Here is a 13,261-nt window from a genome sequence, read left to right as displayed (position 1 = left end):
ATTTGAGCTAATGATTAAGGTTCTGCTAGAATTAAATGAAGAAATCACAAACCAAGGATAGTTAATGATGGTTGCAACCGAATTTAATATTAGAGCTCCTAGTGGTGTTTTATTTTATTAATTTTAATTATTAGATTATTTCAGTTTGATGTAGCTCACAAATCAATGTTTATTATGTGTATTGTAGTAGCTGTCAGTGGTCCCAATCAAGATTAGTGCCCCATTGTGCTGGGCACTATACAAACACATAGAATCATATTTAGATCGCATTCCTCAAATAGAATAGTACAATTACTTCATAAATATCCCCCATTAACTTTACAGAAAGTGTTTGAAGAGTGAGGCACTACCCTGTATGAATAATGATGTAGACTCTGGTCCATAGGAAGCACAGTGGTACCCATTTTGCTTTTGCAAATCAATCTGTTCAATCAGTAGAACTAGAAATATCAGATCTAATTCATGATTGCATTGCTCCAGGTTTATGCTGCTCTAATGAATTAAAATCAGATGACTTAAGCTGATGTTAAATTGGAGTAAAGCCGTGTTCAGGCCCGTTGTATCAAAAATATGAAGACAGTTTTCAAATGAGATCTCTAATTTGGTAAGCCTCTATTTTGGGGTGACTAATTTTGGACCTAATTTTGATTTTGAGAGGTGCTGGGCAGCCACAGATCAGCACCAGCTGGAGTTGTGGAAGCTCAGCTCATCAAAAAATCAGGCTACTTATTTAGGTGCCGAAATACTTGTTTTGTTTTCATTTTTCAAGGTGGGTCTCATGGACAGGCCTCCTCATGTAAGAACAATCACTTTGTTCAGCCTGCCATTTGTGTTTGTATTTTAAAAAGTATAATGAACTAATAAAGTTTGTAATAAAAATGGTCTTTACGTTTGTTTCCACCTATTACGTGGGTAGCTAAGTACTGTGAATCTCAGGTTGGAAATAGCTCTGTCTTCATTTGCAAACAATGACTATAATTGGTATAGTATATATGTCTGAGATGCCTATGTGAAGTCTGATAAAGAGCCTGATTCTGCAGCTGCTCCATGCCCAGAATTCCCATTGACTTCAAAAGGAGTTCCTCACATTGAACAGGACTTATATCATTTCCCTTGGGTCCGCTGCTACCCTGCTATTTCTTTACCCGGCCCCCCACCCCAGGGTGACTCTGCAGTCTGTGAAAGTATTGAAATGTAGATGGTAGCTCATGGTGGTTCATTTTGCCAATGGGCCATTGTGACGGGTGGAAACTAATACCGTTGTGTGCTCAAAGCAGAATGGGCAGATTGAATTCAGATTGCAAAAGTCACTGTCAGGGTTGACTGGCCCAATTTTATTAACTTTTTGTTGTGTCTTGGATTACCTGTTTGTAAAGTCCCAGTAAGTCTTTAATTTATTTTATTTTATTTTTGTTAGAATTACTGTTCCAATTCACTTTAAAAAAATATCAATATAATCAGATCAACACTTGTGAGACTATGATACTAGAGCAGCGTGTTCATAGTCCAACTCACATGTCTGGCCCTTGGATAAAAAAGAAAAACAACATGAGCAGACCAGTACTCTTGAGCACCCTGTGCAGCTCTGGCCACCCTTACAAACCAGTATATGTAGTCAAACATTCCTGAGCAACCCTATCATCACCAAGGAATGCTCACAGCACCACACTCATGTCCAATCCTACAATAACATTCAGTATGCACATATATAAGCAATAGAGGAAAACAAAGATCTACAATAAACAAATATCTGTTTCCAGCTTCTAAGTGTGTTGGGGGCTGCAGCGCAGAAAGGGTCGTAACTCAGAAGTGAGTCAAACTGATTCTCTGCTCACACTAATTTTACACTAGTGTAAGTCCATTGGCTTCAATGATGTTACTGCTTTTTCATGCCATCATAAATGAGAGCAGAATCAAGCTCAATATGTTCTTCCAAATAACATGAAAAATATCCCTTAAAATTGGTAGAAATTTGGCTGCCAAAATCCATATTCTGTGGGGCAGATTCTACTCTGCTAAGGCCACACTGTTCTGGAGACATAAAGGGCCAGAAACAATTTCCAGGGACTAGCACAGAGGTGGCATAGGTGACTTGTGCCACACTGCCACCATCACATCCTGCAGCATGAGATCAATCAGAGGAATGATTAATGGTAGGAGGTGTCATGTCCAAAGTTCTCTGTGCTCAGGCTATTCTGAACTACATAGCTGCCCATTGATAGACATGAAGAGGCTTCAATATCTTAGCATAGCCCCTGAGGTTGCTGAAATTTGCACTGGGGTCTACATCAGCTTCCAGAGCACTATATAATATGGAAGACTAGAATCTACCAGGTGCAAAAAATGGCTTACAGCCACCTTTTGTCTAGTCACTACTCTGTGCCCCTCCACTCCTGGGATGTGCCTTCTGAGAAAAATAGCACAGAAGCTGGCCTTATCTCTTGTCCAGCCAGGGTCCCAGTCCATTGTACTAATACAGTGTATATTTGTGCTGCCTTTTTAAAATATGCATTTATTTCATATAGAGAAGAAAATTTCTAAGTGAAACCATGAGTGCAGCTTTGATGTGAGAGGCCGTTTAACAGGTATCAAATCACAAATCAGAAAATACAGTTACTGCAGGAAAAGGAAGTCATTAGCAGTATAAAATATAATATCCCAGATGGACTGAAATAAGAGATCAGTGGTCATTAGTCATTATTGTGAAGATGCTTAACATAGCATTCAAGATTAGAGAATATACTGTATATACTTGTTCATAAGCCAAATATTTTTGGTAAAAAAAAGTGACGCATCAAAGAGCGGGGGTTGGCTTATAAATGGGTCTACACCAAAATTTGATGATTTTAAACTCTATGGAATCATTGAATTGAATATCTAATACATTGTTGTTTTGTTTACCTGGAGTATCTGCAGGCATGGAGCCTTTCAGCTCCCATTGGCTGGGAACGGCGAACCGCAGCCACAGAGAGCTGAGGGGCTCCATGCCTGCAGATGCTCCAAGTAAACAAAATGTCCTGACCCACCAGCGGCTTACCCTGATGGACCGGGAGCCAACATTTTCCAACCCCTGAAATATACGTTTGGCTTATGAAAGGGTCATACAGTTTTTGCTATTTTTACCTATCCATTTTGGGGGGTCGGCTTATAAACAAACAGTATAATGAACAAGTATATACGGTAGTTGATTTTGTGGTGTCTCCAATACCACTGGAAACCAGATGTGTGTTGTGGAAAAGTGCTGATTGGTTCCAAAAGATGTATAATCAATTGAAAATATTCTTTCTTCACAGAGGGTTGGTTAAGAAGATAAAATATAGCAGATATTAATGTTTAGGTAGGTAAACCTCTTTCACATCTGCATCTATTTGACCTTTGTGTTTTGTAACAAGTATGGGCAATATCTTGATCTCCAATCTCCTTTTAGGGACATGATTTTGCTATTGGCTTTCAAAAGACTCATTTGTGGATTTTAATGATTAAGAAAGGGACCTGGAGTCTGACATGTCTTCTATCTATAGAACAGGTACAGCATAAATAGTAGTAGTGCAGGCTTACAAGGCACATCTCTCTGCCTTAAATCTTCTGTAAAGAATTCATGTTACAGACAAAACAATCAGGCATAGTTTTAAAAAAAATGACTAGTGATTAAGGGGGGAGGGGATAGTTCAGTGGTTTGAGCATTGGCTTGCTAAACCCAGCGTTTGTGAGCTCAATCCTTGAGGGGACCACCTAGGGATCTGGGTAAAAAATTGGTCCTGCTAGTGAAGGCAGGGGGCTGGATTCAATGACCTTTCAAGGTCCCTTCCAGTTCTAGGAGATTGGTATATCTCCAGTTATTTATTTACCTCCACTACTGGGTATCTAACTTGAGACATATAAGAAAGATGTGGACAAATTGGAGAGGGGCCAGAGGGGAGCAACAAAAATGATAAAAGGTTTAGAAAACTTGATCTATGGGGAAAGATTAAAAACACCGGGCATGTTTAGTCTCAAGAAAAGAAGACTGAGGGGAGACCTGATAACAGTCTTCAAATATGTTAAGGGCTGTTATAAAGAAGATGATGATCAATTGTTCTCTGTGTCCACTGAAGGTAGGACAAGAAGTAATGGGCTTAATCTGCAGCAAAGGAGATTTAGGTTAGATTTTAGGAAAAACTTTCCAACTATAATGATATTTAAACTCTGGAATAGGCTTCTAAGGAAGGTTGCAGAATCCCTGTCATTGGAGGCTTTTAAGAACAGGTTGAACAAACACCTCTCAAGGATGGTTTGGGTTTACTTGGCCCTGCCTCAGCACGGGGGGGCTGGACTAGATTGCCTCTCAAAGTTCCTTCCAGCCCTACATTTCTATGATTCTATTACTTTTTAAAGGGAACTGACTTCTGAGAAATTGCTAAGCACCAGCCCTCTGAAAATCAGGCCCCATTGCCATTAAGGTATCTCAGTTTGGGCCTCAAAAATTGAGGCTCCCAAACTCATGAATCACTTTTTGATAAATATAGGCCCCAATTAGTTCATAAACCTCCATCTCTGACACACACATATATCTGTTGGGTGGGGTGGGGAAGCGGACACACAGAACTCCATACCACATGAGCCAATAAACTTCTTTACCTCATAGCAGTACCTTAGCCTCTTTGTGGTGTTCTCATAAACACAAAGCTAGCATGTTATACTGTCACAATGATTCCCTTTTGGGATGAAAAGGTAGTTCAAACTCCAAGCATCTTCATATCTTGGTCTCACTCCTGAGACTGCCGAGGGAGGCAATTACTGCTTTCTGAATGTTGTAGTTTTAAGATGTTGATATTTGTATGATGTAAACAAAACTAAGAACAATTTGGCCTGATTTCAATGGTAATAAGCACCAGAGTTGTTGGGAGGTGCTGGTGCTCAAAACCTTTGCAAATCAGGCCACCAAATATCAAGTGGTGGATTTGAACCAGTGCCCTGGAGATGAAAGGGACTCTACCTCCTTTCAAGTGCTCTTTATCCTCCAGTTCTCTTATGTTTCTGATGCTATATGTAGAAAGTGAAACCCAGCCAAGGAATTAAGCTAATCCAAAATCTCAGGAGACTCACTGGGCTATGTTTTTTAACATGGTCTCAATTTTTCTACCCACCATTTTGTGTCAAATGTCAATTGAAAGTATAACATTGGAGGTGCAAAGTACAGCATTTAGATGTCTAATTACCTGATTGTACAAGACAAGCAGATAGCGAAAAGACTAAACATTGTCATTTGTACTCACAAAACTGACAGATGTTTCACATACATTTTTGAGCTATCACTGTGAGGGGCACAAAGAGAGAGAGAGAGAAAGAGAGACAGAGATTGTGTCTCTTGGGTGGAGTGGAGGCAAAGAAAGGAGACAAGAACTAAGAGGTAGGTGAGTTATTTTTGCAGTCGACTGTAAAGCCAAGGATGGCAAGCTAGAATTTGATGCAAAGAATGTGAGGAAGCCAGTGGAGAGACTTGAAGAAGGGCTAGAAGTGGTCAGAGCAAGGTAGATGAATTTAAAGAGAGACCAGATGTCATTTCTAAATGAAGCAGCAGGAGATTCCAAGAAAAGAAAAAGAGTTTTTAACTATGCTATAGTGCATGTAATGTCCTATGGAGTGAAGGGCTGGAGTGGGCTTTTGGGGAATCTTCATATGTGTTTGTGTAACGGCTACCACAGCGGGGCCCCAGATCCTGCTTGGGGCCTTTGGCTTTACTACAATGTAAATGTTGACAAATACTCATAATTTGAATGAATGGTACTGAATAAATGCAAAATGATTATCATTAAATTGCACAGCTAAAAAACTGTCCAAGACAAACAAATACAAAGTCTATTTATAAGAACTTTAATTAAAACCAATTTTAAAAATAAAGAAACTGGGAAACAATAAGTAACAATAAAAACCTTAGACAAATGCTGTGTTACAATGCACTGATAACATCTTATTCAAATTAGAAATTATGTGTTGTAAATATCTAGGGTCTGGTTCTAAACTCCTTTATTCCAGCATAAATCAGGCCTGATTCCATTAAAATCAACGGAGATATCCTTATGAAAAAAAATGGTATGAGACCAGAATCAGGACCCTAGCTTGCTACACAACATTTCACAGCATGCCTTTAATAAGTTCTTACAGAAACTTTAAACAAAGAAAGATAGAGTATGATTGTATAAAAACGTCAAGAATTCAATACAATTTTCACAACAAGAAAACCATTGCCCACAAAGTAATCATCTGAGGTATTTATACTAATTATTAGAGTAGGAAAAAATGTGATTTTTGAAAGCATAAAATGAATACAAGTGTCTCCACTTATTTGAAGCCACTTCAAAATCAAACAGCTTAATGATAGATCATATCTCAAATATGGAGGGAAAACACAGTGCACCTTTTAGCAATCAAGAATCACTTGAATTCAGATGTATGCCTGTGCGTCTGTAGTATTGTTTTTCTAGTCTCTGTGTACAAAAGCTTCACTTGCAGCAGGTGTTTAGCATTTGAATTGTTTGGTTTAATGAGTTCAAAACTTTCAAGCAGATTTAAATAATATGACAACAACGGAAAAAAGAGATGAAACTAAATTCAAGTTTGTTAAAAAAAATAAAAATAACAATTGCCTTTCTGATGAATGCCAGCCAAACTGTACATAGTTGCTAGTACTTGTAATATGTTTTGCTGGCTTAATAGTATAACTTCCACACTGTTATTTCACAAAAGAATATGTTTAAATTCTATTGCACTCCTAAGTTCCAGTCCATGTACTGTTCAGTGTACTGAACTTCCCCAGAGTATGTGCCTAGTCTTGTAAATCCTTAAGTGCATGAGTAATTCTTACTTAGTCCTGTTGAAGTCAGTGAGTCAAAACTCACTTGCTTTTACATAAGCAGTTTGTTGAAGTCATTTTTTGATTTGAGAATTTCAGTAAAAGTACTGAGATAATTTGCGCAAAAGGAGCAGATTTTAACTTGGATGGAACTACATGTGTGAGTAAGGACTACTTGTGGGTGAAATTCACTCCTGTCCAGAGGGCTAGCATACATTACTTAAATCCCATTTGAACCCTACTTTAAAGACTAGTCTTAAATGTTGCATTTGCCTTATGCTGACCCTCAGCACAGGGATGAATTTCACCATGAATGAGGGTTGCTAGATTGGGTGCTGTGGTATTGAAACGGATTCAAGTATAAAAAACATGGTATATTACAATCACAGCACATAAACATGCAAAAAAAAACGGATACAACATATTTTCATGATGAAATATTTCCAAACCAACCCAAAAATATTGTTTGAGTTGGTTTCTGAATTTATTAGAAAAGTTAGCTACATTATGTAAAACTGACATTTACACATTATTGAAAATATCTGTTATAGTCTATAAAGAGTTAAAAAAATTGATCTGGGAAGAAAAAGAATTAAAATGATCAAAATCAGCACTATGCTATAAATGGAAAATTATGCTGAAAAATATATAAAAGGCACCATTTTTGCAGTGCTTCTGAAAAATGATTTGGAAGCATGTAAGTTCCAAAAAACCTTTTATTAAATATTGGCAATCTTGATGTAATGCTTAAAGTTTGGAAATGATATGAAGTGTGAAATCTAAATTATAAAACTCTTTTATGAGAAGTAGATATTGCATCCAATAAAATCAAAATAATCAGTCAGAATAACACTAAAATATATTTAGGAATTACTAGCACTTAATTCTCCCTATAAATTGTCTATAAATGGTAAATACCAAATTCTAAAAGATACAGTATATAATCACAACTAAAAACTACTACAGAAGATAAAAACAATTAGCTCTTTACAGTTTAATTGCCAATGAGCCAAATGCAATATCAAAACAGAAAATAAAAGCAGAATTGAATTGCTTTAAAAAAAACCACATGTGCAGTAGTTATTTGTGCATTTAATCCTGTGTCATGTATAATTCTCCAAATATCAAAATACCTCAGCTAATCATTGTGGAATTTTCAAAATTGCATAAGTGTTTAGGAGCATAACTCCCAGTCATTTAGGTACTTTTGAATTATATTTCCTGAAAAAAAATTTGGATTAATTTTGTAATTTAAATTTGAACCCCAACCAGCAAGGCACTTAAGCATGGGCTTAACTTTAAGCATCTGAGTAGTCATACTGAATTTAATGGGACAATTCACATGCTTAAAATTAAACATGTGCTTAAGTGCTTTGCTGCATCAGGGTCATAAAACTATGCTATTAATTCAATTAGTATGTTCAGGAATAATTTGGTGCCAAATTTCACAACATTTTTTAATAAATATTCAATGAATATGTTAAAATCATTTACCCATGGTCAATATTAAAGACTGGATGTTTATCACCTGTAAGAGTCAAGTTTGCTGTGCTAAATTATGTATTTCTATTATGTATATAAGGCATCTATCAATATCATTGTACAAGAAAATTGCTACCATTTTAATGATGCCCCTAGTACAATGTCAACTGTTCTTATGAGCTTTCTAAATATTGAAGTAATAATGCTTAGCATTTAAATAGCTATTTCATTTTCAAAACAGTTCACCATTATTGACTAAATAATTCTCACAACATACCTGTGAGATAGGTAAAAACTATTTCCATTTTATAGGCATGGAAACTGAGGCAGAGAAATTAAATGACATGCTCCAGACAGCAATGTCAATATTAGAGCCAGGACTGGAACTCAATAAAAGGTTCCCTTAGTCTGTGAAATATACCCTATAGAAGAGCATAATAGCAATATACAGAACTGAGGAATCTCTACAGGCCAGATCCTTGGCTGCTGTATATGTGTTGCTTCATTAAGGTCAATAGGGGAAATTCTGCATCTGGAAGTCAATATGAATTGTGACATTGTCTTCACTGGATTTCACCCAATGGAGCTAAGATCATATACACCATTTGGGATCTAATCTTGGAAGTACAGATTGCCTATTGAACAAAATTTCTTGTAGGTGCCAGCTGTCAGCAAGGTTTGTAGCAAAGCTTGAAAGTATACAATGTACAAAGACAAAAAATATTTCATTTTAAGGTCTGATTTCAAAGCTTATGCACAAGCTTGCATTATAGAACTATTTGACTAGGTTATAATTATTATTTTAAAATGCTGACTAATTTTTCTCTGTGCTTGTACAGTACCTAGCACAATGAGCCCCAAACCTGATTGGTCTCTAGGCACTACCACAATATAAATGTTAAATAAAATAATAATATTTTAAACTGTTGGTGAGGTCAACCTTTGAATCAATGTGTTATACAATGTGTTATACAAAAAATACTGACTCTGTACTTCAGAATGGTTGTCTAAATGTCTCCATGTTTTAAGAAATGAGAGACCATCAATTTAAAAAAAGAAAAACTATTCTTAAATAGTAAGTAAAATGCAATGATGCAAACAGAAAAAAAACATCCTCACTTTCTTTGCAACTGTCATAAATCTTCTGAATCCTCTTCATTTCACACACATCACATGGTATAAAAACTTAGGGTCACTTTGGCTATTTATTAAACAATAATCTGAGACCAAAGTAAATTGACCACCTTTCTTTCCACTTTTACCTCACAAAATGGCTGGAAAATGACCCAACCAGTTACTCTGTATTACCATTTCCTGGAAACTACCATCCAGATGTTTGCCAAACTCCTCTGAGCAGGGACAGATTCCCTTTAACACTCAGTGTAAAAGTGATATTTGCGGGCCTTACTGCACCCCATCTAGGAAGACTTAATTGCAAACCCAATTCAAATGATCGTTATGTTTAGAATTCCATAGAATCAGTCATTTCTAAAGTGTCTTCTAATGCCAGAGAGTCTTCTAAACTCTGACCTGGATCGATTGTGAAGCCCTGGCTTTTCAATGTATTATGGGCATTCATGAACTTCTGCAGGTACTTAGAGGTATACAGCCAGTGGTGCTTCAAGACATCCTCCATTTCATAGCATTTTGACTGCCTGGCATTCATTTTTCGGAAACGCCTAAATAATTTGTTCCCAGACTCATTCCCTTCACTTGCCCAGGCACCAATGGAGCCATCTCTTTCAATGATTTCAGGAACGTGAGCAAGAGTTTTGTGAAAGTAATTCGTAATCTTGCCCTCATATCTGTACTTGAACTTTGTGGACAGGAGCTCAGCAAAACGTTGTGAGTTGAAGCTATACTGACACAGCAATTCTGGGCACTCTTTGGCTGGGCATGAAGACCTCCACACAGGTTTCATCTTAAGGTAAAGGTCCATCAGTTCTCTTAGGGCTTCGTGCCTTTCCTCACACTTAATTAATTCACATACTGCTTCCACTGTCTCTTTGGTCATAAGCTTTCTAGCAAAGTTTCCATTCATCCTCATTATGGGCTTCAGGTTCATCTTCTTCCTAAGGTGCTTGTCAAGAGTCGACTGCCACCTTTTCCTCTCTTCTTTAGATATGTCAGGGTTCTTGTACACCTCACCTATCTCAAACTGGAATATCTTGTAGAACTCAGCCGCATTGCCAATGTCACAATGCAGTGCATCTATGGAAGGAACAGTCTCAATGAAAGGTTTGGCTGAAACACCCTTCACTCTGTCACGTAACTCATCAACAGATTCATTATATGGGTTGGACCTCCATACCTCATACCGCTCCAGGTTTTCAGCATGACTTCTTGTTATGGAGTGGAGGACCAAGTTCTGAGAGGCTTCCAGGCGAGTTGCATCACAAAGAGTGCAGATGTAAGTAGAGCCTGAGGCTTCAAGACCTTCCACTTCACGGACAAGTTTCTCATCATAACCTGTACCCCTAAAGATGAATTTGAATGTTCTGAGGATACCTCCCATTTCAAGAAGCAAAATGCTGCTTTTCATAGTCTCTCTTTCTGCTATGAGAGGGCTCAGGATGGCTGTCAGAGTCTCATGGTCTGATTCATCGGCCAGCATAAGGCACAAGGGCTTGCAACACAGCTCTGAATTGGGCTTGACTTCTTCAAAGATCCTTATATTTTCATTACCATGAGCTATACTGATGTTCATGAGGGTGAAAGAAAATCGAACTGCCTTCTCAGGGACAGCTGGTCCACTTCCATGCTTCTCACTGACATCTCCCATCCCATCACAAGACTCCTTCACCACCACAGTGAAGGGGCCATTCAAATAGTCATCCAGGTCTTGTGCTTTCATGCCTTCCAAAATGTCTTCCTCCAGGTCCATTAAGGCAGAAACCAAGGCTGCATCATATCGAAACCTCTTGGCAATTGTGTCTACTGGATAGTCATCAACTGAGTGTGGCAGCCCTGATAGCCCATCTATAATTCCCACTTCTGTATTAGTGGACACATTTTTCAAAGGGGGTTTCCACTCAAATGGATGATAACCTGGCAAGAGTGCCTTCTCAGCAGTGCGGAGAGCATGCAATGGCTGGAATATCTGCCTCCCAGTTATAGCTTTTACAGTTCTGTACATTTTATGGTACTGGCTACAGCTGAGAAAGGTGTTGACTCGGATTGCCAGGCAAACAGCTGGGTGAAGCCCTGATCCCTTCCCTTGCATTATAGCTTCCAACTCATCTGCTTGTCTGTGTTCATTTCTTGCTCTCAGAGCCAGCAGGAACAAAGTTAGGCACACAGCCTTTATATCACCTCCTTCTTCTTTCTCAGCAAAAGCTTTGACTTGAAGCTTGAGTTCTCTCAGACGATGCTTTTGTGCTCTCCTGGTCAATGAGAGTAAGTGTTGCCTCGGTCGGCCGCCTTTATTTACGTGTGTGTAAATCTCTTTCCTTTTCACCTCTTTGTGGCTGGACAGATGATGGCAGTATTTGCCCAGCAAAACCTCCTCATCACATTCTTTCACTGGGCATCGCACAGCCAGGGAATTGAGGATGTTCAGAAAGGATTTCACTGGACTCACCAGGTCAGTAGGGAAGCAAGGGTATCGGCAGGAGGGACAATAGCTGCCCATAACTTTGAGGCACTTAAGGATGCAGGTTCTGCAGAATAAGTGGCTACATGTTGTTTCCACTGGGTCTGCCAGAATATGCTCACAGACCTGGCAAGAGATGGACTTAACGAAATCTGCAGGGTAGTCAACTGCAAGAAGTTTGGTGCTAAGATGTATCTTCTTGCAGTTGGCAATCTTTTTCATAAGATTTTTGTTGTTCACCTGTACTTGTTTTTTTACATTTTTAGTTTTTCTGGCACATTCTGCAATAATCTTGAGCCTTTTGCCCAGCTGTAAATTGGATGGCTGGTTCTTTCTCTTAACCCCACGACGAGCAGTATAACAAACAGTGCAGTTTGGGGAGTGGGACTTCCAATCCATGGTGCTGTTCCTCGGGAAATACACTTCACATGGGGCGTTGCTGAACTTTCTGTGGATGATGCTCCAGCAGTTGTGACAAAACCGAGTGGGGTGGATTGTGTCGATATCTCCTCGCACGTCAATCTTAAAAACTTTGGCAATAAGATCTGGCCAAGATGTTGCTCTTTTCTCTTTCTTTCTCAGAAGTCCCTGAGTTTCACTGTCCACTGGTCCATGCACAGGATGACTTCTCTTGTAGCGATCAGTTTTAAATGAAACTCCACAGATGCGGCAGAGCTGCTGCAGGTTTGCTTGATGAGCTGCATTCTCTTGCATTTTCAGGTTGTCAGCATCTTTTTCGAGAGCCTGCTTATTGTGATTTAAGTCTGTATCTGCCAGAAGTGGCTTTTCTGCCACTGGAACTGCCGCATCCATTTGCACTATAGTGCCTTTGTCCAAAGAGGCCACCTTCTCTGCTTTCTCTTTATTTGCCACTTGGTTGTCTCCAGAAGGTGCCTTTTCAAATGATCTCACTTTAAAAAGCTTGAACTTCCATTCAGAAAATTTAGTATATGGGTGCTGGATTTCTTCCGGCATGGTGTGCAGGCCCATGCTTGGTGATGTCAGCACATCCATTCTGGTGGGAACTGGATCACCTGAGGGGGAGAAAGAGAGCACTGTAGGTAAGTGAAATACTCCAAAATGAACAATAGTGCAAATGTATGAAGCATGTGGATTTTAAGACGCATAAGTCTACAGGCATTAATGACTGGTAGATGCTTTGACAATAAGTTTTACCCAAAGTTTGAAATACCATTGTAGGTATAAATTATGTCACGCCAATAAGATATCTGGACAATCACAAACAGTAAGATTCACCCTTGTGCAGAAGGCCAACAAAAGACCTATTCACCACTTCAGATCCATTTAAACCCTCAAATCAGGGTTTAAGTGAGGCTTATGTGCTACCTGGGCTT

General features: G+C 38.7%; 1 protein-coding gene across 1 annotated transcript; it reads right to left on the bottom strand.

Annotated features, from left to right (window-relative positions):
• Window positions 1-9,776: 9,776 nt before the first annotated feature.
• RAG1 (recombination activating 1) lies at window positions 9,777-12,920 on the bottom strand. The gene has a single exon (XM_050955990.1). It carries the CDS (start codon window positions 12,918-12,920, stop codon window positions 9,777-9,779), a length of 3,144 nt encoding a protein of 1,047 aa, XP_050811947.1.
• Between the last annotated feature and the right edge of the window lie 341 nt (window positions 12,921-13,261).

This window comes from Gopherus flavomarginatus, chromosome 5 (genome assembly GCF_025201925.1).
Source record: "Gopherus flavomarginatus isolate rGopFla2 chromosome 5, rGopFla2.mat.asm, whole genome shotgun sequence".
NCBI lineage: Eukaryota > Metazoa > Chordata > Testudines > Testudinidae > Gopherus > Gopherus flavomarginatus.
The sequence above is the reverse complement of the archived record's forward strand: the minus strand, read 5'-3'. Positions and strand labels throughout refer to the sequence as shown.